Source organism: Pelodiscus sinensis, chromosome 30 (assembly GCF_052426305.1).
Source record: "Pelodiscus sinensis isolate ZL-2025 chromosome 30, ASM5242630v1, whole genome shotgun sequence".
In the NCBI taxonomy this organism is placed as follows: Eukaryota; Metazoa; Chordata; order Testudines; family Trionychidae; genus Pelodiscus; species Pelodiscus sinensis.
In genome coordinates, this window is record NC_143081.1 from 10,602,665 (window position 1) to 10,628,199 (window position 25,535).

General features: G+C 54.1%; 2 pseudogenes and 1 gene segment (V, D, J or C); all 3 read left to right on the plus strand.

Annotated features, from left to right (window-relative positions):
• Positions 1-3,641: 3,641 nt before the first annotated feature.
• On the plus strand, positions 3,642-4,461 carry LOC149521196 (immunoglobulin heavy variable 1-3 pseudogene; annotated as a pseudogene).
• Positions 4,462-7,132: 2,671 nt separating this feature from the next.
• On the plus strand, positions 7,133-7,993 carry LOC149521197 (immunoglobulin heavy variable 1-46 pseudogene; annotated as a pseudogene).
• A 1,341-nt stretch (positions 7,994-9,334) lies between these two features.
• LOC149521198 (Ig heavy chain V region 3-like) lies at positions 9,335-11,385 on the plus strand. The segment is given in 3 exon segments: positions 9,335-9,539; positions 10,696-10,831; positions 10,917-11,385. Coding segments are annotated over 2 exon segments (489 nt in total).
• The last annotated feature ends 14,150 nt before the right edge of the window (positions 11,386-25,535 follow it).

Genomic DNA, 25,535 nt, shown 5'->3' on the forward strand with positions numbered 1-25,535 from the left:
TCAACCAGCTTGCACTTCGTGCAGATGAAATCCGTTCTTTCTTCCAGGAGGAAGACAAACATGGCACACGCCGTGCAGGTAACAACAGCAGCAGACCCATCATCAACCATCGCTGCTGTCCTGGAAAAGGGATTTAAAAAGAAAGACAAGAGAACCTCCCGCCCTTCCCTCTCCCCTTCAGAACTCCCTCTCAAAACTCCCTGTTAGCAATCACCTGGTCGCTTGCGCACTGCCTTATAAAGCCCCTCCCCCTACCAAGGCTCAGCCAATCAGCAGAGGCTTCTAGAATTCAAACTTTAATTAGAAGCCAACAGTTTCCACCTGCCAATCACAGCCCCTACCAATCACAGCACAAACTCTATCAAGGGGAGGGTTGGGAAGGGGGAAAAAAAAGCCTCACTCTCAAACACAGGGGAAAATAAATAAATAAAATAAACAAACAAACAAACAAACAAAAAACAAAAAAGAACACACACCAACCCTCACTCACAAACACAAGCTCAGTATACAGCAAGCAGCCCAAAGCACAGCACCCACTTCCCTCAAGACTCCTGTATCTGCTTCTCCTTCATCTGGAGAACTCCCTCTCAAAACTCCCTGTTCCCAAGCTCCTTGGTCGCTTGCCCACTGCCTTATAAAGCCCCTCCCCCTACCAAGGCTCAGCCAATCAGCAGAGCCTTCTAGAATTCAAACTTTAATTAGAAGCCAACAGTTGCCACCTGCCAATCACAGCCCCTACCAATCACAGCGCAAGCTCCTTGGTCCCTTGCCCACTGCCTTATACAGCCCCTCCCCCTACCAAGGCTCAGCCAATCAGCAGAGGCTTCTAGAATTCAAACTTTAATTAGAAGCCAACAGTTTCCACCTGCCAATCACAGCCCCTACCAATCACAGCACAAACTCTATCAAGGGGAGGGTTGGGAAGGGGAAAAAAAAGCCTCACTCTCAAACACAGGGGAAAATAAATAAATAAAACAAACAAACAAAAAACAAAAAAGAACACACACCAACCCTCACTCACAAACACAAGCTCAGCGTACAGCAAGCAGCCCGAAGCACAACACCCACTTCCCTCAAGACTCCTGTATCTACTTCTCTATCTGGAGAACTCCCCCTCTAAAGCCTCACTCAAAGGGGGGGGGGGGAAACCAACACCCTCACATACCAAACAAACACAAGCTCTGCACACACTAAGAAAGCCCCAATGACAAAACACACTTCCCTCAAGAGTCCTGTATCTGCTTCTCCTTCACCTGGAGAACTCCCTCTCAAAACTCCCTGTTCGCAATCACCTGTTCGCAAGCTCCTTGGTGAAGCTTCCAGAATCACTTGGGTGCCTAAATCCCATAGATCTCAGTGCAGGCTGGGTGTGCCAGCGTTCTTGAAAATCCCACTAAGCACAAACCTGCTTCTTTATCAGCCTCAGTAGTTACAGTAAATGGGCCCCGATACGTAAAGGCCCCGGGCTGGTACATAACCCGAGAGTTAGGTGTCCAAATTGCAGGAAAGCAGAAAGAAATGAAATGTCTGTTCCTAACCCCCTTAGGACACTCTCGTAGGGTCAGAGAATGAAGGGCCCGGTCTGAGCTGCTGCATGGCAGAGGCCAGAGAACGGTACCGGTCTGAGACTCTCAGCCTGGCTGGTCCACTGACTCCCCAGTGCACGTTACACCTTTTCCACCCCGCTCCCTGCAGAACCGTCCAGGCTGAGGAGCCGGGCAGCGCGTGCACCCTCCGTCCGGTTCCTGACAAGGGGTCTGATTCAATCTTCGGCTTGACAAGGCGCAACAGAAACAACCCCCCGTGCAGGGCAATAATTGTGGGTGTGATCCAGCCCCCAGCCCCCAGCCCAGGGGCCCTTTCTACACCGCGAACGAGCTAGGCACATTCCGGGCGGACGCTACCTGTTCAAAGCCCAGGCGCCGAGAGACACTTCCCAAACGGCCCTCGCCCCGCAGCCCCTGCTGGGTCTGTTGCCCTTCGCCCTTCGGCCCTCGCCATGTTCTGCGCAGGAAGATTCCTTCCCTCGCTCGCCGCCAGCTCCGAAGTGTTTGCGCTCAGTAAGTGTTTGGGGTGTTTTGTGTTCGTAGGTGCCCGGTGCGAGGTGGAGCTGGTGACGTCTGGGGTGGAGTCTAGAATCCCGGAGAGTCCCTGAGACCCTGCAAAGCCTCTGGGCTCACCTCCAGCAGCGCTGGATGCGCCAGGTTCCCGGGAACTCGCTGCAGTGTGATTCGGAGAAAATGTTCTTTATAGAGTCGGCCAAAGGGCACTTCACCGTCTCCACGGACAATCCCAACAACCTGCTGCACCTGCAAATGACCGGCCTGGAGCCCGAGGACACCGCCCGCTATTACTGTGCCAGAGACTCACAGTTACAGGAAACCCCTGAGAGCAAAGCAGAGAAAGGCGGGCACCTCCTCGCGATGAAGAGTGAGATTTTCCCTCCTCCCCCTTCAACTACAGCAGCTGGAGGCTCCATTTGGGATCCAACTCACTTCCCTGGCTCTGAAATTCGGAGCCTGCCCAAGTAACAGACAAGCGGACACGCTCAGTCAGCGGTGACATTGATTTGTGTGTCTATCACGTCACAGGGCGCGCACACACATTGCCAGACACTCAGTGAATTGTTCCCTGGATTCCTACAGCCCAGGTCCAGGTCCCACGTCACAACCAGCTAGTCTCCCCCTCTGTCGGGGTCAGACATGCGCACTGAATGTTCCTCGGAACCGCTCTTGGTGACTTCCCACCCACCCTCCCCGCAGCAGCGAGCTGCCAGAGAACGGGGTAGGGTGGGGAGGGGGAGGGGCACTTGGAAGAGAGACTATGAAGCTAGACAGACATTGAGCGGGTTAGTGAGTGGCCTTGGATACAGCAATAAACTGAAGTAGCCTGCAAATTAAACCCCCTCCCCCTTCTCCAGGCCCTGCAGGAGACACAAGTGACCAAGTGACACGAAGCTAAAAGGACGAAGAGGGGGGATCGTTTCTGTGGTTACTGAAGGGACAGATCCGCACGGGGGCAGCAAAGTGTCACGGTCGCTTCGGAAACGTTTCTGCCCAGAGACTGAATCGGGGAATAATCACCAGGAATTATTGGCTTCAGCTCTGCAGGCTGGGCTGGATCTTGAGCGCGAGGCTCTACGCAGCCTAATCCCTTCCCATTCAGCACGAGTTCGGTGCCCAGCGCCCCTTGGAAGATCTAAGATCACCGCTCACAGGTAGATTTCCCCACTGGAGAGTGCCCGTGTTTACACATTACTGGACTCTGTGTTGTGTCAGTTTCACATCCACTGGGTGTGACATTGTGACAACCCGCCACAGGGCACCGTAACATTCAGCTTCACCAATTGTCCCTTAGCTCCCACGGACGCCTCGCTGAGGTCACAGTAGCTTCCATGTTGTCCTAGATCGGGGCCCAGATTCCATAGCTCTGCTCTGGCCTCCTCCGTGGCTGTGTCCCTCCAGATTCTGAGGCCGTTTATTTGCACTTCCGGGCAAAGCCGCGCTTTCGTCACCCGATGTAGCCACGCTCATATGCAAATTAAGTAGGGAAAGTGCCTGATAAAGAACAGCCAGGGCGCCTCGCCAACAGGCGGCGGGTTTCCTGCTTTGTAGCACACAAGGTGGTGGAGGAGAATGACAATGATCGGTCTGGGGTTCTGTTTCCTTCTGGCGGCTGTCTCAGGTAAGGGGATGGATGCAGGTGTCTGCTGGGCACAGCTGGGCCGAGAGAGCAAAGATGGTTTGAAGATGAAGATGTAGGAGGTGGATCAGGAACTCTGGAATCAAAATCCCAGCTCTGAGCAGATCGCATGGGATGGAGTTTTAAAGCCAGATGGTGGGGTTTGATGCCCAGGTTTCATTACTCCGTATTAAGAATCCCGTACACAGCATTGAAAAGCCTCCAGAGCAGATTGTGCCTCAGTTTCCACTTTGCCAAATGGGGATAATTGTCCTTCCCTGCTGCACAGGAATATGACGGAGACAAATTCTCTCTTATTAAAAGGCAGATCAGAGACTGCCTTTAGGAGGCAAGACAAGGGCTTGAATAAGGCCGGGAAGAGGAGGAATAGAATGGAATTAACGGTATTTGTATTGTTTTTCTACAGGGGCCAGCTCCCAAATCCAGCTGATCCAGTCTGGGGCAGAAATCAAGAAGCCCGGAGAGTCCGTGAAGGTCTCATGTAAAACCTCCGGCTACAGCTTTACCGACTATTACATTAGCTGGGTCCGGCAGGCTCCCGGGGAAAGCCTGGAGTGGCTGGGATACATCTATCCCGGTAATGGTGGCACTAGCTACTCCCCGGCCTTCCAGGGGCGAGTCACCATGACCAGGGCCAACTCCATAACCACGGCCTGGCTGCAGCTGGGCAGCCTGCGAGCCGATGACACCGCCACGTATTACTGCGCTCGGCACACGGTGACACAAACCAAAACAACAGCCCTTCAAAAACCCCAGTGAGAGAACCCAGGTGTCCTGCCAACCCTGGAGCCTTTAGTCCCTCCGGCGAGCATTTGCCCAGATCAACAAGCCGGGGTCATTTGTCCCAAATTTCATAGGCCCGTCACGGTCAGTTGTTTAGTTATTTCTGGCTGCAGCGTTAAATCAGTTTTCAGAACAGGCTTCTGTGACAGTCATCTGTGTCATCAGCAAAACAGCCCGGAGCGAATGCCCTGAGTGATATACGATAGGAGATTTGAAGGAGGGGTTTTCAATATCTCTGCTTGAAGGTGTTCCTCAGTGAATAAATAAATACTGGACTGAAAGAGAAGAGGGGTGCCTGTAGCCCATGTCAACCTCCCTTTGACAGTGGAGTCTCAAATTCCTGCTCCCACATCAGGCTCAGGAGGGATGATCCTGGCTGTTTCATTTCCTAGGTAAGTGCTCTAACCACTATAGGAAACCCCACCGACTCCTTCCCTGGCACAAGGGGCTTGGGAGCGTTATTAAGTATCATCTGAAGCACCTACCTTTAGGACAGGGCTGTGAATCCCAAATGCAGTTAGATACTTAACTCCCTTTCACAGGTGGGACCCCTCCTCCGCATTTGCTAAAACTAGAAGCTGCACCAGACAGCCCTACTACCCAGTTTGCAGCCTTTTGTAGCCCTCCTACTAGCCCCCAGCACTCCGCACAGCGAACAGGAGGTGTGATCCCCCGTACCTGGGGAGTCGCAGTTAAATAAGGTGATGCGGGGGCCCGCCAGGGGCTACCCCTGGCAGATGGAATTCGGCCTGTGGGCCAGTATTTGTCCATCGCTGGTTTACAGCCAGTCACAAGTGACTGCACGTGGGATATTTATCTCGCCCGGGTATCCATTGACAAACTCCACGTACATGTCTGTTCCCAGAAGCCCTCGTACCTGTTTCTCATCAGTCTCGGAAGCTCTTTCTAAGGAGCGGTCAGTGCTATTATGCCCCGTTTCACAGAGGGGGAAACTGAGGTACAGGAAGCAGAAGGGACTTGCCCGCAGTCCCCCAGCACCCAGGAGCAAAGCAAGGAACCGCATTCACGTCTCTTGAGTCCCAGCCTGGTTCTTTGTCCTCGCAGATTAGTATGCTCCATATCCAGCAATGCGGACGTGACCGTGCGGGGTTGCAGGTAAGACTAGAGCAAACTTTTTAATACCAGGGACCGCAAACCCATTCACAAACTTTTAGCAGACCGGTAACAGTTAATTTGCATATTTGCATATTCTCGGTCTCCAACTCTTGAGCAGATCCCAACAGCTGAGCCAAACATAGAATCGCCCATTCCCAGCTGGAATGGCGCCGGTGTGGATCAGGCTTCGCGCGGAGGCACTAGGGGGCAGTGTTGCTACACATCTGAGGCAGCGGCAGGCGGTAAAAAGTTGACGCGGATTCAACCTTTACCTTGGTTTCCTGGAATCGTCCCAATCTATCAGCCGACCCCCCACCCTGCCCTTATCTTTAGGAGGGCTCCATGTGCCCCTGCATGATCTTCAGACCGGCCTGCCTATGGGGCGGGGGGACGGGGCAATTTCCCAAGGGCCTTGACAATTTTAAAGGGCCTAGGGCCCCCCAGCCGCTCCTGCTGACAGCACCCTCCACACATGGAAGCAGCCAGCACCGTCCCTGCGGCATCTGGGGGTGGGATGTCTCTGCGGGCTGCCCCCTCCCAGCACCAACTCCGCACTCTCATTGGCTGGGAACTAGCTTCAGGGGCAGAGCCTGCAGGCAGCGGTACTCTGAGACCCCCTGCACCACCCGCCTAGGAGTCACTGCCAGAGGGAGGCGCCTCCCTGAGCACCTTCTATGAAGTTACCTTCATTGCTTCGGAGCTTTGCTCAGCACATGGGGTGACCAGCCAGCGAGCTCCAAACAAACACAACGAAGCATCATCACCCAGCACCCAGTCAGCCTGTGTCACCCTCTGTCACAGGACACTGTGAAGGGCAAGAGTGTAACAGCCCCCCTCTCCCTTCTCCAGCCCCTGCGGACACAAGTGACCAAGCGACACGAAGCTAATAGGACAAAGAGGGGGGATCGTTTCTGTGGTTACTGAAGGGACAGATCCGCACGGAGGCAGCAAAGTGTCACGTTCGCTTCAGAAACCGAATAGAAGAATAAGCACCAGGAATTATTGGCTTCAGCTCTGCAGGCTGGGCTGGATCTTCAGCGCGAGGCTATCCCCAGCCTAATCCCTTCCCAATCAGCACGAGTTCGGTGCCCAGAGCCCCTTGGAAGATCACCGCTCCCAGGGAGATTTCCCCACAGGAGCGCGCTCGTGTTCACACATCCCTGGATTCTGTGTTATGTCAGTTTGACACCCATTTGCTGTCACATTGTCATAGCCCGACACTGGGCACCTTGACATTCACCAATTGTCCTTTACTCACACGGACGGCCCGCCGACATCACAGTAGCTTTCGTTTTGTCCTAGATCGGGGCCCAAATTCCATAGACCTGCTCTTGCCGCCTCCGTGGCTGCGTCCCTCCAGATTCGGAGGCCATTCATGAGTAAAGGCGGGCAAAGCCGAGGTTTTGTCATACCATGTAGCCACGCCCACATGCAAATGTGGGGGGAAATGTGCCTGATAAAGAACAGCCAGGGGGGCTCGCCAACAGGCGGCTGGTTTCCTGCTTTGCAGCACACAAGGTGGGAGAGGAGAATGGCAATGATCGCTCTGGGGTTCTGTTTCCTTCTGGCGGCTGTCTCAGGTAAGGGGATGGACGCCGGTGTCTGCCGGGCACAGCTGGGCTGGGGGAGCAAAGATGGTTTGAAGATGAAGACGTAGGAGGTGGATCAGGAACTCGGGATTCTAAATCGCAGCTCTGAGGAAATCGCACACGCTGGAATTTTAAACCCAAATAGGGTATTCTGATGCCCAATTTTCATTACTCTGTAGTAGGAATGCCGTACGCAGCTCTGAAAAACCTCCAGCCCAGTTATACCTCAGTTTCCCCTCTGCAAGAAGGATAACTGTACTTCTTCTGAACAGGAATATGCCATGGACAAATTCTTTATTATTAAAAGGCAGATCAGACCCTGTGATAAGGCAGGGAAGGGTACTTGGATAAGGCTGGGAAGAGGAGGAATAGAATGGAATTAACGGTATTTTTTTTTATTGACAGGTGCCAGCTCCCAGATCCAGCTGACTCAGTCTGGGGTAGAAATCAAAAAGCCTGGAGAGTCCGTGAAGCTGACATGTAAAACCTCCGGCTACACATTTACCAGCAATTACCTTAGCTGGGTCCGGCAGGCTCCCGGGAAAGGCCTGGAGTGGATAGGATACATTGATCCCAGAGATAGTGAAACGGGCTATGCCCAAAATTTCCAGGGGCGATTCACCATCACCAGGGAGAACTCCATAAGTTCGACCTGGCTGCAGCTGGGCAGCCTGCGAGCCGATGACACTGCCACGTATTACTGTGCTCGGTGCACAGTGACACAAACCGCAGCTACCGCCGTTCAAAAACCCCGCGAGGGGACCCAGGCTCCTAACTCTCCACATAGCCAACAGGAGCTGTGATCCCCGTACCTGTGGAGGCGCAGGTAAATACGGCATGTGGGGGCCGATCAGGAGCTAACTCTGACTATCGGAATCCGGCCCCCGGGCCAGTATTTGCCCACCTCTGGGCTCCATCAAGTTACAAGAGACAGGAAGCTACAAGGTGTATTTACCTTACCCGTGTGTTCATGGACAAACACCGGAAACGTGTCTGTTCCTGGCAGTCCCTGCTTCTCATCAGATGTGGATGCTCCATCTAAAGAGAGGTCACAGATTGGGAAAATGAAGTTCAGGGAGCAGAAGGGACCTGGCTGCTGTCACCCGGCAGGTCAGGGACAAAACCAGGAACCGCATGGACGTCTCCTGAGCCCCAACCTGGTGGTTGGGTGTCAGGGCCGACCCACAACATTTTGGTATGTGAAGCAGGGAGCTCAAATGACGCCCCCATGCTCCGTCGCTTTGGCCAAAACTTTGTAAGGTCTCAATACTGCCTTTTTCCTGTTCTTTGTGCCCTCCTTCCTCCAGCACAGCACTCCACCATCTCTATGCATCTAGAGCAGAGAGAATACCAGCAGCAGACACAATTTTCTATACACTGGGTCCTAGTGGCCCACCCAGTCTGGCACCTGAGACTGCCATCTCAGTTCCACTGATGGTAAGGCCAGCCCTGTTTGACATCACAGATCAGTCAGCTCCATATCCAGGAGGGCAGGCATGAGTCCTGTGGGGCTGCAGGCCAGACTAAAGGATCTTAGCACCTGGGTGTCCCTTTTTTTTGGTAAATGGGGACCACGGCAGTGCAACCTCCCTGCTCCCCATGTGTGATGGCATGTCGTCAGGGTTTTCCTGTCTCCTGCACCCCCATAATGGCATGGATAGACTCCACCAGCCAGTAGAATAAAGGGTGTTTATTGCTTCTCCAGGATACAGCACAGCACAGATGTAATCTGGTTCCAGGGCAGGCCTAGGATGCCTCAGCCCCCCTTGAGATGGGGGAGACTGGGCCCCTAAACTCCATTCCCTTTCCCTAGGCTGTCTCCTCCATGCTCCCAGACAGAAACTAACCCCCTCACCTCCAGCCCTGCCCCCAGCCAGGGCTCCACTCCCCTTCTTCCCATTGTTCCACCTGTCTGAAGAGTTTCGAAGCCCCCTTGCATAATGACTCATACCCTGCCCTGCTGGGCCGTGCTGCAGACGGCAGCCAGTGGAGGTCACTCAGAACCCACTGCCCAGCATAGCAACCAGCAAGGTACGCCCCACTACGTCACAGTCAGTGCTTGGGGAGGGAGCGGCTCACAGGATTGCACGGTGCTCGGACCTGGGTCTTAGAGTGGAGGCCTGAGACGCTAGGACCTACTCGCCCCTCCCAAGCCTAGTAACCATGGAAACTGATCATAACAATAGATATTATTGTCCGGGGAATTCACCGGACATGCCGAGTTCCAGCTCCAAACGGGGCAGTGCGGGAGGGGGCTCAGGGCTGGGATAGGGAGCTGGGGAGCCAGGTGATTCACGCGAGAGCTCCATGAGTCCCAGCCAATGGGCGCTTTGAGGGCGGAGCCTGCAGGTGAGGGCAGAGAGGGGACCCCGCTAGCTTGGCGCTCGGGGATGCGGCTCCAGCCCTGTCACGCGCTCTAGGGGTTAGTGGCTGCAGCCCAGGGCCCCAGGATAAGGGCCGCCTGCAAAAAGATCTGCACTTGTAGTGGCCGGGTAATGTCTCTTCTCACCCCCCCTCCCCCGCCCGCCCAGGACAGCCACGGAAGCACCTTTCTTAATCTGGGCCTGGGCGATATAAGTTATAATATATTCGATATAAATATAAATATTTATCCGGGTCTCTCTATGTCCCTGGTCATTCGGACTGTGGCTCTAGGGGCAGAGTTGGTCGTTAATTCGCCTCCTGAATCCCTGAGCGCTGTCCCTGGTGCGAGCCCTGCGGGACGAGGTTTAACACCCCCGCCCAAAGCTCCCCCCACGCCGCTGTGTGTCCCAGCCCCGCTCCCGACCTGCCACAAACCCAGGCCTCCTTCGGCTACAGCCCAGAACTTTCCAGCCTCCCAACTTCCCTCCCTCCCGCTGTTCGCTGCTGTGACTGGGGCAAATCCAGCCTGGCTCGCTCTGCCGGTCACACGGGGCGGCCTCTCGGCTGCACAGACCCAGCCAGGGGGAGCCGGCCCCCAGTCTCCCGCCCCGAGCCCCCTTTGCACAAATCCCCGCTCCGGTGACGAATCCTTTGTCTCCTTCGCCTTCGGTTTGTGTGAGCCTGGGTCACCCCCCGGACTGATTCCAAATCCTCATTCCCCGCCCGGGGAGAGGCTGCCGGACTCACCGCGCTCCCCAGCCCCTTACTTGTAGCCTTCCAGTGAGTGACCCAGCCCCGTGCAACCCTGTGACCCCGCCCCTTCCAGGCACCGACCTCCTGACCCGCTGTCCGCATGGACAGGACCTCGGACACCTCCACGTAACGGGATAACTACGTGACAATCGGGCCCTAAATTCAATACCGGGGAACCGGGCTCGAACCCGGCAGCTGCTTCTCCCCTTTAACCCACCTCCCTGGAGCTGGGAGCTGCACAGACACAGCGGGGCAGAGTCTGACTCCGCCCTGAGCCCCGAGCCAGCGATTCAGAGTTAAGGGAAGGAGCCTGGGTCCGTTATAAGCAGCGGGCCATGCAAATAGGGGAGAGAGGTTCCTGTTTAAATCTGTGCCTCTCTCTGCCCAGCCTGCACCCGCAGGGACAATCCGCAGCCCCTTGGCTCAGAGCAGGGAGCAGCCAGTCCCCGGAGAACTTTCCCCGCCAGCAGCAGAGACAATGAGACTTTGGGTCGCAGCTGTTTTCATTCTAGCAGCTCTGGAAGGTATTTAGTTCCCCGATCAAGTGGCAGAGCCCAGACAATTCTCGCTGGTTTTATGCCGGTTCTTCTAACATCCCTTTATTCCCAGGTGCCCGGTGCCAGGTGCAGCTGGTGGAGTCCGGAGGGGATGTGAAGAAGCCCGGAGACTCTCTGCGCCTCTCCTGCAAAGCCTCCGGCTTCACCTTCAGCAGCTCCGGGATGGACTGGCTCCGGCAGGCTCCCGGGAAGGTCCTGGAGTGGGTGGCTGCTATCAGCACCGGCAGTGGGAGCAGCACGTTCTACTCTGATGCACTTGGGGGCCGATTCACCATCTCCAGGGACAACCCCAACAACCTGCTGCACCTGCCAATGACCGGCCTGAAGCCCGAGGACACCGCCCGCTATTACTGTGCGAGACACACAGCGACACGAAACCTAGTGATGCGCCTGCAAAAACCCAGGCTGCAGAACCCGCGGCCGCCACGCGGGGGCAGCAGAGACACAAACAACCGGGCGCTGCGCACAGAACCGAGAACAAACTTCGGTGGATGAAATACAAACCCGCGGGGAGATTTTAACCCTTTCGTTGCCTAGAAACGCCCCCTCTCCTCCCGTTTGCATCACGGTGCTCCCCTGGGCCTGCGCGGCAGACATCGCCGGCTGCCTCAGCCAGTCCCGTTGAGGCGGGAGCCCTGTTCCCCCGGCCCGGCTCGGCTTGCTGATCGGGCACTTTCACTGATGTAAACCGGAATTCATTGGACTCCTTCCAACGTGGCTCCTGCGCTCCCCTTCCCCCACAGAGACCCGGGTCCAGCTTCCTCGGAGCCACCCGGCCCGGGAGAGAAGGTCCCCCGTGGCCTGCGCTCTGCAGCAAGTCACGCAGAGAGGTGGCAGCGGTTCCTTCTGCCCCTCGGCTCTGTGCCAGAGCCCGGGGGGCGGAGGGTGACGGAAGGAAACACGCAAACAGGCCACAGTCAGTTATCAGAGCCCTTAGGAAGCAAGAGCGGCTGGTCTATTTAGGACAGCAGACGGGGACTTGAGTCCAGGTGCGCCCCTGTGCCTGTTACAGAACAGGAGTGATTGTCCGCAGCTGGGACAGGACACACACACACAAACCACACACACAGTAACACACACCGCAGACACACAAACAAATCAAACACAGTCACTCAGACACAGAGACACTCGGACACACTCACGTCTCCTCCCCTTTTCTGAGGCTAAAAGGACGACGAGGGAGAATCGTTTCTGTGGTTACTGAAGGGAGAGATCCGCTCGGGGCAGCAAAGTGTCACGTTCGCTTCGGAGACTGAATGTTCGGCCTTAGCTCTGCAGGCTGGGATGGAACCGCAGCGCGAGGCTCTGCCCAGCCTAATCGCTTCCCAGTCAGTACGAGTTCGATGCCCGGTGCCCCTTGGAAGTTCGCCTAGCACCGCTCACAGGCAGATTTTCTCCATTGGAGTGGGCCCGAAAGGCAGAAGGAGGACGAATAGAGTTCACTGAATTTGTGTCGCTTTTTATTCACAAGTCCAGCTCACCCGGTCTGGGACTGGCTATGCCCCGGCCTTCCAAGGGCGACTCACCATCACCAGGGACAATTCTGGAAGCACGGCCTGGCTGCAGCTTTAGTCCCTCCAGAGAGCGTTTGCTCGGGTCAACAGCCTGGGATAATTTCGCCCCAAACTTCATAGCCCCGTGACTCACTTAAGTCGCATGGCAACGAGAGTTTTCTGGCTGAAGCGCTAAGTCACTTTTCAAAGTATGAATTAGGCCCCTGTGTCACTTGTGACAGCAACAAAACATCCCTGAGCAAATGTCGTGAATGCCAGACAACGGGAGACTTGGGGGGAGAATCTTTCAGTATCTCCTGTTGAAGCTAATACCCATGAAGTCTGAAAAAATAAGGGGGTGTCGGCACCCCCATGTCACCCTCCCTTTACACGGTGGAGGATGGGGTGTCAAATCCCTGCTCCCACATCAGGCTGAGGAGGGATGATCTTGGCTGTATCATTTGCTAGGCACGTGATCTAACCACTAGGCAATAAGAAGCACCATCAACTCCTTCTGTGGTCAAGGGATTTGGGGGCGCTATTATCAGCTTACCTCCAAGGCTGTGAATCCCAACTGGAGCTCCGTACCTAACTCCCTTTCGCAGGTGGTACCCGCCCCATTCTCGGCGGTGCGGTGGCTTTGGTAAGCCGCCTAGCTCTGTGATCACCGTACCCAAGGAGGCTGAGGTGAATACGGTGAAGTGGGTTGTGACAAGTGTTACCAATACTTGTAGACCCCGATCACCGTCTTGACCAATATCAGTAATCCTAGCAAAACACGGTTTTAGAGGACTTCTTATCTGGCCTCAAAGGTGCGCTAACTACCATCGAATGATACCGGAGGACTTTAAAATTCGAGGCGTACACTTGATTTGCTTGGGAAGTGTTCACGTGCAGGAAAAAAACCCGACTCGTTCATTAGCTGTTTAGAGGCATTTTTTTGTAGAAAATTGACTCCTGATCTCAATGACTCCGCCCAACCCGCGAACTGCACGCTTCTTTTGCAGTAAAGTGCAGCAGTATTATGGGGTAGGTGCTTTAGAATGTCCTCGCAACTTGTACACCACTATGTCAGCATTGCCCCATGTCAGCATTCCTACCGAGGCATTAGTCTCGCCGAATTCCGATATGATCTCTGAAATGCGCTAAAAACCTGCCACGCGTAGTCGAGAACTACACAACTACTTTCACACACGAGATGTCTTTCCGACGTTCTTACAGGCATGGGAAAAAAACCCTAATCGTTCTCTAGTTCTATAAAGTCATCTTTTACAACATTGAGCCCCGTTTCAATGACGCCTCAACAATCAAGTTTCCTTTAAAAAGGCAGCGCAGTTTATGCTGTATGTGCGGCAGAATGCTAGGACGCTTCGGGCGCCACATTGCAGAATGTAAGTATCATTAGCTGACACTGTTTCACACCAATTCTTATATGGCTTCAGTAATACGCCTAAAACCGGGACCCACGGACTGGACGACTGCAGAAGTACATTCGTACACCCCATTTGCTTGGGACGTCCTTACATGAAGGAAAAGCACCTAATCCTTCATTAGTTCTCTAAAGACATGCTCTCCAAGCTTGATGCTTGTTTTCAATGCCCCCTCAAAGAGCACTTATCCTCTCAGGCGTAACGCAGCACAGTCCAAACTACATCTGCGTTACAATGCGATCCTACTTTAAAACAAATAGCTCAGCATTGCCCACTCTAAGGAGCAAAAGCAGCATAGAATGCGCTCCATTCTGTTTCCAAGAAAGTTGATGTATACGGAGAGGTGGGGGGCTTTGATAACAGGATTGTATTAGTAAATCATGTCTTTACAGTGCTAGTCGAATGATTCGGTGATTTTCGTGCATGTGAGAACGTCGCAAGGCAATCTCGTGTGCGAATGTAGTTGTGCAGTCTTCCAGCCCCTGAGGCCGGTATGTAGCAAATGTCTGAAGCCATATAAGAATTTGTGAGAAACGGAGTCTGGCTAGTAATAGCTCTATTGGACTTTGCTGAGTTAGTGTCGTTCATGTAGTTAGGATATTCGGAGGCAGAAACTGCGCTGCTAAGTTTTGGGACAGTAGAAGGCTCTTCTGTGAAGCTGCCTAAGAATGGGCGTGCAACAGTGTCTAGCTAGGGATAGCTAAACTCGGTTATGCTGAGCTTACAGAATGCTGTGATTCCTAAATTGTTACCAATACTTTTAGACCCCGATTACCGTCTTGACCAATATCAGTAATCCTAGCAAAACACGGTTTTAGAGGACTTCTTATCTGGCCTCAAAGGTGCGCTAACTACCATCGAAAGATACCGGAGGACTTTATAATTCGAATCGTACACTTCATTTGCTTGGAAAGTGTTCACGTGCAGGAAAAAAACGCCCAATCACTCATTAGCTGTTTAGAGGCTTTTTATAGAAAATTGATTCCTGATCTCAATGACTCCGCCCAACCCGCGAACTGCACGCTTCTTTTGCAGTAAAGTGCAGCAGTATTACGGGGTAGGTGCTTTAGAATGTCCTCGCAACCACTATGCGAGGACACTATCCTCGCAACCACTATGTCAGCATTGCCCCATGTCAGGATTCCTACCGAGGCATTAGTCTCGCCGAATTCCGATATGATCTCTGAAATGCGCTAAAAACCTGCCACGCGTAATCGAGAACTACACAACTACTTTCACACACGAGATGTCTTTCCGACGTTCTTACATGCATGGGAAAAAAACCCTAATCGTTCTCTAGTTCTATAAAGTCATCTTTTACAACATTGAGCCCCGTTTCAATGACGCCTCAACAATCAAGTTTCCTTTAAAAAACGCAGCGCAGTTTATGCTGTATGTGCGGCAGAATGCTAGGACGCTTCGGGCGCCACATTGCAGAATGTAAGTATCATTAGCTGACACTGTTTCACACCAATTCTTATATGGCTTCAGAAATACGCCTAAAACCGGGACCCACGGACTGGACGACTGCAGAAGTACATTGGCACACCGCATTTGCTTGGCACGTTCTTACATGAAGGAAAAGCACCTACTCCTTCATTAGCTCTCTAAAGACATGCTCTCCAAGCTTCATGCTTGTTTTCAATGCCCCCTCAAAGAGCACTTATCCTCTCAGGCGTAACGCAGCACAGTCCAAACTACATCTGCGTTAGAATGCGATCCTACTTTTAAACCAATAGCTCAGCATTGCCCACTCTAAGGAGGACAAGCAGCATAGAATGCGCTCCGTTCCGCTTCAAAGAAACTTGATGTATACGGAGAGGTGGGGGGCTTTGATAACAGGATTGCATTAGTAAATCATGTCTTTACAGTGCTAGTCGAACGATTCGGTGATTTTCGTGCATGTGAGAACGTCGCAAGGCAATCTCGTGTGCGAATGTAGTTGTGCAGTCTTCCAGCCCCTGAGGCCGGTATGTAGCAAATGTCTGAAGCCATATAAGAATTTGTGAGAAACGGAGTCTGGCTAGTAATAGCTCTATTGGACAATGCTGAGTTAGTGGCGTTCATGTAGTCAGGATATTCGGAGGCACAAACTGCGCTGCTAAGTTTTGGGCTCTTCTGTGAAGCTGCCTAAGAATGGGCGTGCAACAGTTTCTAGCTAGGGTTAGCTACACTCGGTTATGCTGAGCTTACAGAATGCTGTGATTCGTAAATTGTTACCAATACTTGTAGACCCCGATCACCGTCTTGACCAATATCAGTAATCCTAGCAAAACACGGTTTTAGAAGACTTCTTATCTTGCCTCAAAGGTGCGCTAACTACCATCGAATGATACCGGAGGACTTTAAAATTCGAGTCGTACACTTGATTTGCTTGGGAAGTGTTCACGTGCAGGAAAAAGACCCGACTCGTTCATTAGCTGTTTAGAGGTATTTTTTTTTTTACAAAATTGATTCCTGTTCTCAATGACTCCGCCCAACCCCCGAACTTCACGTTTCTTTTGCAGTAAAGGGCAGCAATAGTTATGGGGTAGGTGTGTTAGAATGTGCTCGCGACTTATACACCTCTATGTCAGCATGACCCCATGTCAGGATTCCTACCGAGGCATTAGTCTCGCCAAATTCTTATATGGCCTCTGAAATGCGCTAAGAACCTGCCACGCGTAGTCGAGAACTACACAACTACTTTCGAACACGAGATGTCTTTCCGACGTTCTTACAGGCATGGGAAAATAAAACCCTAATCGTTCTCTAGTTCTATAAAGTCATCTTTTACAACATTGAGCCCCGTTTCAAGTAAGCCTGAACAATCAAGTTTCCTTTAAAAAAACGCAGCGCAGTTTATGCTGTATGTGCGTCAGAATGCTAGGACGCTTCGGGCACCACATTGCCGAATGTAGGTATTACTAGCTGACACTGTTTCACACCAATTCTTATATGGCTTCAGAAATGCGCCTAAAACCGGGACCCACGGACTGGACGACTGCAGAAGTACATTCGCACACCCCATTTGCTTGGGACGTTCTTACATGAAGGAAAAGCACCTAATCCTTCATTAGCTCTCTAAAGACATGCTCTCCAAGCTTGATGCTTGTTTTCAATGCCCCCTCAAAGAGCACTTATCCTCTCAGGCGTAACGCAGCACAGTCCAAACTACATCTGCGTTAGAATGCGATCCTACTTTTAAACCAATAGCTCAGCATTGCCCACTCTAAGGAGCAGAAGCAGCATAGAATGTGCTCCGTTCTGTTTCCAAGAAACTTGATGTATACGGAGAGGTGGGGGGCTTTGATAACAGGATTGCATTAGTAAATCATGTCTTTACAGTGCTAGTCGAACGATTCGATGATTTTCGTGCATGTGAGAACGTCGCAAGGCAATCTCGTGTTCGAATGTAGTTCTGCAGTCTTCCTGCCCATGAGGCCGGTATGTAGCAAATGTCTTGAAGCCATATAAGAATTTGTGAGAAACGGAGTCTGGCTAGTAATAGCTCTATTGGACAATGCTGAGTTAGTGGCGTTCATGTAGTCAGGATATTCGGAGGCAGAAACTGCGCTGCTAAGTTTTGGGACAGTAGAAGACTCTTCTGTGAAGCTGCCTAAGAATCGGCGTGCAACAGTGTCTAGCTAGGGTTAGCTACACTCCGTTATGCTGAACTTACAGAATGCTGGGATTCGTAAATTCCCGAGGACCCCGCCCGGTGTCACTGCGCAGCCGCCACTGCGAGTGCAAACCAGCCGGAGCTGAGACAAAACCCTTCCTCGGCAGCAGCGCTGGGCTGCTCCGCCAGGTGGCGCCCCAGGCCCGCGAGTGAGAACGAGCCGTACGAATCCAGCGGTTCCATCTCAGACACTGACCGGCTCTTCCCGTCCTCCTCCCCCTCCCCAACCTACTGTGCCCTCCCCCCCCCCGCCCACTGTGCTCCCCCGTGTGACCTCTGCCCTGACCGACAGCCCGCTGGGGACACTCCCACCACGCCCGGATGCTGCTAGCGCCGGGAATGAACCCCGGGCCTTAGGCTCCGGCCGGCATTGGTGCGCCGGGAAGGGAGCGGGAGTGTCCATGCGAACGGGAGCGGGAAGGGGAACAGGAACAAGAATGGGGTGGCAAATGTGATCGGGAGTGTGCGGGATACAGGAAAGGGAATATGAACAGGAGCAGGAATGTGAAGGGAGCATCAGCCTGTATGTGAATGGGAGTAATGGGGGGGTGTGGAATGGAACAGGCGTGGTAGGGGCGGTGGGAACAGAAATGTGTCCGCAGCGAGGCTGGTTCCAGTGCCTGGGAATGGGCATGGAATGATGATGATGATGAATAGTTAGTACCGATTGAATCCTGCCATGTCGCACCACGGGGCTGGGCTCTGAAAGCTGCAGGTTTACTACCTCACAAGCGCTTTAAACCCGACACGGGGAAACCTTCTGTCTCCGCTTTGCGGCTGGTTAATACTGAACTCAGTAAATGAGCTGGAAGATGACGCCCAACGAGGGCGGAGCAGTTGGGGGTAGCGGTCCCAGCGCCCAGGGTCTCTGGTCACAATCTAGGATCCCATTATCCTAGGCCCGGTAGCGGCACAGCCCGTGAGAGCTCTCTCCGCCCGCAACCCCAGTGTAAATGGGAAGCTTTGACCGGCGCTGCGTGGCCCTCCTGAGCATGGGAGGGGCTCCAGAGATCGCTTCCCTCCCCGCATCACCTGAGTCACCAGCCCCTTAGTCCCTGCGCGAGGAATCACAGTCACTGCAGGGAGCTGCTCCTCCTCCAGGTCCGAAAGTGTCAGGAGCGTCCCAGCGCCCCGTGTCCGGCGCTGCACAGACACGCAGGCCGCTCCGGTCTGACTCCTGCACCTGCAGCCCGGGGTCGAGCCTCTGAGATCTCTGGCAGGAGCAGGGCGGGTTTAGGGAGTCAAGTATGCAAACGAGGAAACCAGTTTCCAGTTTAAATTTGTCAGTCCCTCCACGCAGCCTGCACCCGCAGCCCCCTGGGTCTGGGCAGTGACCAGCCAGTCCCCTGAGAACTTTCCCCGCCAGCGCCAGGGACAATGGGATTTTTGCTGCTCTTATGTGTCGCTGTAGCGGCTTTGGAAGGTTTTTTCTATTTCTGAATAACTGGCGGAGTTAGTAGAAATATGGCTCCTTTGACAGAGGTATTGATAAGCTGTTTGAAGAAAACCGGAGACTCTCTGCGCCTCTCCTGCAAAGCCTCCGGCTTCACCTTCAGCAGCTACCCCATGAACTGGGTCCGGCAGGCTCCCGGAAAGGGGCTGGACTGGGTCGCTGCTATCCTCTTGGTACATTCTACCCCAGTTTATGGAACGCATAGGCGGATTCCGTGAAAGGCCGATTCACCATCTCCAGGAACAACTCCAACAACCTGCTGCACCTGCAAATGACCGGCCTGAAGCCCGAGGACACCGCCCGCTATTACTGTGCGAGAGACACAGCGAGGAGAAGCCGGTCTGAGCCCAGACACAAGCCTCCCCTTACAGTGAGCAGCGAAGCCGTTTGGCGCTGGGGGCGCCCAAGCTCCGTGCATGGAAATGAAACCGAGTTCAGAGAGAGGCTGGGAACAGCAAATCCCTTTCACTGTCGTTCTCAGCCCTCCGCCTTGAGGGGCGGCAGCTCCCGAGACAGGGCTGCAGTGGGCTGGGAGAGGAATATTAGGACGGTTCCACCGGGCACACAGAGAACAGCTCCTCCTTCCAGAGCCCGGGTCACTGTCTCCCTTGGCTCCTCCAAAAACTAGATCTGAGCGCTGCGGGCACCCAAAAAGGGGAGGCGGATTCTCACCGGATTCTCGGGCCTCTCTCAGCCTCTGCGGCGGATATAGGGCAGGAGGAGCGGGGCGGGTGCCCCGGGCCCCGCGCTTCAATAGACCCCGCGCCAGCGCTGTCACTTTCTAGCTTTCGCCACTAGAGGGCGCCGATGCCCCGCGCCTCACACGAAAGCCAGGTAATCCTGGGAGCGGGTGGGAGCCGAGCAGGGAGATGTCGGAGCGTGTGGGCAGCGCTCTCAGGGCCCTGTCCCACAGAGCGTCCCCCAGCCTTTGCAGTTCTGTCTCTAGAGCAGCCCGGCCGGCCCGCAGGCGCTGGCGGAAGGGGGGGTCTCTGCTGGCGGGTGGGTACCGTGCGGCGCCTTTCCCCAGCTCCGCAGACCCAGACACCAGGCCAACTCCTTGAAAGAGTAAAGCGGCAGCTTCTGCAGCCTGGCCCTGGGGGCGACTCTCCTGAGAGGCGCAGGAGCCTTCAGCGCGGCGCTGTGCCTAACGCCGCCCCACCACACATCTCCTGCCCCCCAGCTACCGCCGGATCCTGCAGCCAGAGTCCTCTGCCCCAGCATGGGAAGGGGTGGTCTCGGTGTGGGGGAGCCCCGTGAGCCCCACACTAGCTGGTCGGTGCCTGGGCGGGGTCTGCGCATCGGGGGCTGTTCCCTTCCTGCCCCCGGCACCCAGTCCTAGAGCAATGCGCCGCAGCAGCCGGACAGCGGGGGCCCATACAGCTGCCTTGGTGCGGACACAGGGAGACTGAGCCAGGCGGTTGCCCCCCGCCAGAAGGGAGCCAGCTGTCGGGGGGGGGGGGGCAACAGTGGCAGGCTCGTTTGCTGTGTCCAAGCTCCCTTTCTCGGCAGGAGCCAGTCGGGGCAGCCTCTATGGCCCCTCCTCTGACCCTGTATGGAGCCTGAGGTGCCGTCTCCTTTCCCTCCAGCTGCTCTGCAGGCTCCTGAGGGTCTGCTGGCTCGGACACAGCAGCCAGCCCCTTCTAAACCGGGTCAGGATTTCCCTGCTCCGCGGGCGCCTCGCTGCTTCCGTGTTTGGGTCTGGAGAAGGGGCTGATGCTGGGGAGAAGCCTTTTCCCACCGGCTGTTAGAGACCCAGCTGCCAAAAGAGCTAGACAGCTGTAACAGACTTAAATACCAATGGAAATGTTTAATTATTAATGTAGAAGTTTGTTTAACAATGAATCACAATAGAATTAAAATAAAAATTATCCAACTAAATTAAGTTTCTATAAAATTTACCCAATTCACATGTAATATGAAAAAAGCTTCAATTTGCTCATTTGACACTTTTTTTTTCTATTTTTTCTCCAAAGGGGAGCCCGGGAAATTGTGCTGTCCTGGGCCCCGCAAAACTCTCATCCGTCCCGCCTCAGTCCCGCCAGGTGGGGCCAGGTCTTGATTAGGATGCAGATGGGCAATAAACAAAACCATCAAGCCTGTAAGGAGAGGCGGTGAGGACTCCCTTAGCGGTAGTGGGGAGGAGGGTGGATGGCAGCCCCAGGAGACCTTTCTGCTTCTTGATGCAGGCTCAGTGCACACAGAGAGACCTGTGCCCCTGGGCGGGACGAGGAGGGGCCGTGAACCCTTCCATTCCTTCCTCCAAAGGGACACGGGAAACCAGCACCTCACACTTGGGTTCAAGGTTCTGACCGAGAACTAGGGGGACAGGCTGGAGAGCGAACCCATCTACAACGCTAGCTGGGCCTTGCTACATCGAGTTTTAGCCTTTCAGCTGCAGGTGTTCACCGTGATTTCCCTGTTACCATACCTGGCCTGGTTTCCCTTCACTTGGCATCATTTAACCTGCAATCCACTGTTAATAAACTTGGTTTATTTCAACCTAAACCAACCAACCTGGGGCTGTGGAGGAAGCTGAACGGTTCATGGCAGGCCGGTTGGGGGAATTCAGGCTGGAAGGGCATAGAGAACCCTTGGCTAGTGATAACCAAGGCTGGTGGAGACAAGAGCACGGTGGGAGGTACCAAGCAGGCTGCTGCAGGGGGGGTTGCTAAACCAGGGCTGTCAATCACACATGCTCAGTTCCTACTTGTCTGCTCGCTGGGAGTGACCGGACGGGGAGCTGCTGCAGACGAGCATTTCAAGGCACCCGAGAGACCAAGCGGGAGGTAATTTTGGATCAAACTCCATATAACTCCTGCCGTGGGACATGGTGGCGGTCAGTGAGCAGTGATCCCACCCTGGCCACAGCAGGAGCAGGGGGTGTGAATGAGCGAGTTCCCCAGTTGGTGTCAATAGACCCCAACTTCTAGGCCCACATCCCCAGAGGTGCCAGCCAGGGACATTTATCCTCGCAAAGCTAGCACGGCGAAAAGCTGAAGGATGACTCTAGGCGTCCCTGAGCACCAATCCACCGGACGTCGGTCCTTCCTCGGTGGTTTATCTCCGTTTGCTCACACCCGCCTGCAAATCCCTGACGCAGCGGGCTCTGCTGCGCCCCAGTCCAGTGCCCGGCCCTCTGCACTCACACCCGCCCTGCCCCAGCCTCGCCTGCAGTGCGGCGTGCGCTGAGCTGAGCGGAGCGTCTCTCTAGTGTAAAGGAGAGACCTGTCCCCGCGGGGACATCGCCACGTGCCGAGCTCTCACCCCCATAGCACTTTATACCCGCCTGAGGAACCCGCATGTAAATTCTTGAGCGGTTAAATACGGAGCCCTGCGTCTCGGAACCTCAGTCTCTGTCCAGACACAGACCTGCTCTGCCCTGCTCTCTGGGGAGTTTCCCTCAGTGCCTGGGAACGAGAATGGAACCTCTGCTGCTTTTCCTCGCCCTGCTCGCCGCCCCCCGCTCTGAGGAAAGGACTGGAGTGGGTGGGGAACGCGTATCCATATGATGGGAGCACAGGCTACGCCCCGTCTCTCCAAGGCTGAGTCACCATTTCTGGGGACACCGCCAAGAACCAGGTCTCGCTGCAACTCCGCTCGCTGACAGCTGCAGACAGCGGCACCTATTACTGCGCCAGAGACACAGTGACACAGCGCAACGCAAGGCCCAGCACAAAAAGGAGAAGCGGTTTCCAAGCCGCATGCCGTGGCCAGACGAGCAGGGCGAGCGGGGCCCCTCAGAGATCAGGACACACTCGGGGATGGATGCGAACAGCCCACACGCTCCTGTCGGGCAGTGACCGGAGCGGGGCGATTGTCTGTCAGAGGAGAACACAGAGCGCAGGGATAGTCTGAGTCCCGGGTCTTTCTTCCCGCGGGATATAGGGGGTCTGGGAAACCGCCCGGTCCCCGCTACACATGAAAATCCAGACGATGCCAATAGAACTAACTCGCTCTGCTTTGTACCGGGGCGGGGCGGGGCGGGGCGGGGCTGCTTGGGATCCCACGATGCGCACGGGGAGTGAGGCTGCTGGCTGGGAGTCAGACGCAGGGATTTGGTCCCTGGCTCTGTCACTCACTGGTTGCTGACAGAGCCCCTGCCACGGTCTGTGCCTCTATTTCCCCCTTTCCTTATGCAGGGGAGGGGAGTTGCAAAGCTGAACAAAAGCCTTAGCAGCCTTTGAAACATCCCAGTCTTTGTTCACATAAGGGTCTCGCTTTGAACCCAGCTGGGCCCTTTCGGAGCCATCTTTCCTCCCCAGCAACTCCCCTCCCCTATGTAAGGAAAGGGGCGGGGGGGGGGGGGACAGAGGCACAGATCGTGGCAGGGACTCTGCCTGCACAAACCTGCTTCTTTATCTACCCCATTGGCCTGAGGCCTTTTCTGTCAGTGACACAGAAGTTGGGACTCGCCCAGTCGGAGCTCAGCCTGGATAATTGCCCGGATCCATGGACTCCAAATCGCAGCCCCTCAAGCACCGATTGGTCTTCCTGTCCCTGAGGCCCCGGGGCCGGGATCGCTCCTTTCCGTAGGAGGCAAACTGCAGCTCTCTCGCCAGGGCGGATGGCACCAGGTCTCGCGGGATTAGAGCAGGAGATTCAGACTTCTCCATCGATCGGGCCTCGCACTGCCGAATGCAGCGATGCCAGGTCACCTGGGAACTCTTTGTCCAAATACTTGAAACTCTTGTCCGTAGCTGACTGGGGAATCAAACAGGCACCGGGTGGGATTTCTCATAGACTCATAGACTTTAAGGTCAGAAGGGACCATTATGATCATCTAGTCTGCACCCTGCACAGTGCAGGCCACAGAATCTCAACCACCCCTCTTAGAATAATCCTCTCACCTATATCAAAGATATTGAAGCATTCAAATACTTTGAAGGACCCAACATGCAGAGAGTCCTTCAGCTGTAATCTGTGCCCAATGCTACAGAGTAGGGCGAAAAACCTCCAGGGCCTCTGCCAATCTACCCTGGAGGAAAATTCCTTCCCGACCCCAAATATGGCGATCAGATAAACCCTGAGCATGTGGGCAAGACTCACCAGCCAGACACCCAGAAAGTTCCCTATAGCAACTCCTATCATCCCTCCATTGACCTATTTCCAACTGATAATGAATGGTCAATTAGTTACCAAGATCATGTTATTTCATCCAACCATCCCCTTATAGAATCATAGAACTGGAAGAGACCCCAGAAGGTCGTCAAGTCCAGCCCCCCGCTCTAGGCAGGACCAATCCCATCTAAATCAACACGGCCAGGGCTTTGTCAAGCTGAGACTTAAATACCTCTAGGGATGGAGACTCCACTATTTCCCTAGGTAACCCATTCCAATGCTTTCGAGATTCCAGGTCCGGACGGCAGAGGGATGGCTCAGTCCCTCTTAGGAGGGAGTCCCCGACCACCACCACCCGTCGTTTCCTTTTGGGGGTGGTGGCCGTCGAACCCCCATCCCTAGGACTACGCATCCCATGCCTTTCAGTAGATGGTGCCCCCTTCTGGTTTCTACCTTGTGAGGTCCCTTCCAGAGCTTTCAGCACTGCAGAGCCTGTGGAGAGAGCTTGAAAGCGATTGCTTACCTCTATAGCAGGGGTCTCCAAACTTTTCAGCCCGAGGGCCGCATTAACTATCAAACAGCAGTTCGGGGGCCGACTACACACTTGAGGTCCAAATAAAAAACAATCAAAACATGGATGTTGTTTTTAATTATTTATTTAATATTATTTTATTCAGTTATTATTTAATAACACATTCATACACTACACATGAACACCTGTATTAGTGTGAATGGTGAAATTGTTTCCTGGATGCCAAAATAGCAGACATTTCTGGCTTTAGATTTGTTGTCCCTAACATCAACAGTGACCTGAGATTATCATCGGACAAGTTTGTTCTCAAATTGTTCTTCACGTATTTCATTCTTGAAAATGTTTGTTCACACAGGTATGTTGTTCCAAAGATTGAAAGGTACCTTGATGCAAAAGTTTTGACATTAGGAAAGTCTTCCTTGGGCAAAAACTGGTAAAAACCCACCAGTCCTATGTTGAACTTGTCCCTAAGGAGGTCATTTGCTTGCAACTCAATGACTTCCAGCTGCAGTTCATCTGGGCAACTGGCCACATCTGCTTCAAATGGGTTTTGAAACAATCTCACTTCTTCTGCCTTTGAATCCAAAAAGGTCTCGACGGGCCGGATGAGAGGGCCTCGCGGGCCGCATCCGGCCCCCGGGCCGTAGTTTGGAGACCCCTGCTCTATAGCATCGGGGGAATCCCGTGCTGGCCTTTTTCCCCTTCTAGAAGTTACATGCTGCCAGTTCTCTTCTTGGTCACGTACTGCCCTCACTGGCTCCTCTGCCTGCCGTGCTTGAAGGATCAATTGCTGCCTTCTATCGAGGAAGTCTTCATCCTCTCTGATCAAGCGTAAGGTCGACACTTGGGCCTCCAGTCCTCTAATTTTTTCTTCCAAAATCTCGACCAGCTTGCACTTCGTGCAGATGAAATCCGTTCTTTCTTCCAGGAGGAAGACAAACATGGCACACGCCGTGCAGGTAACAACAGCAGCAGACCCATCATCAACCATCGCTGCTGTCCTGGAAAAGGGATTTAAAAAGAAAGACAAGAGAACCTCCCGCC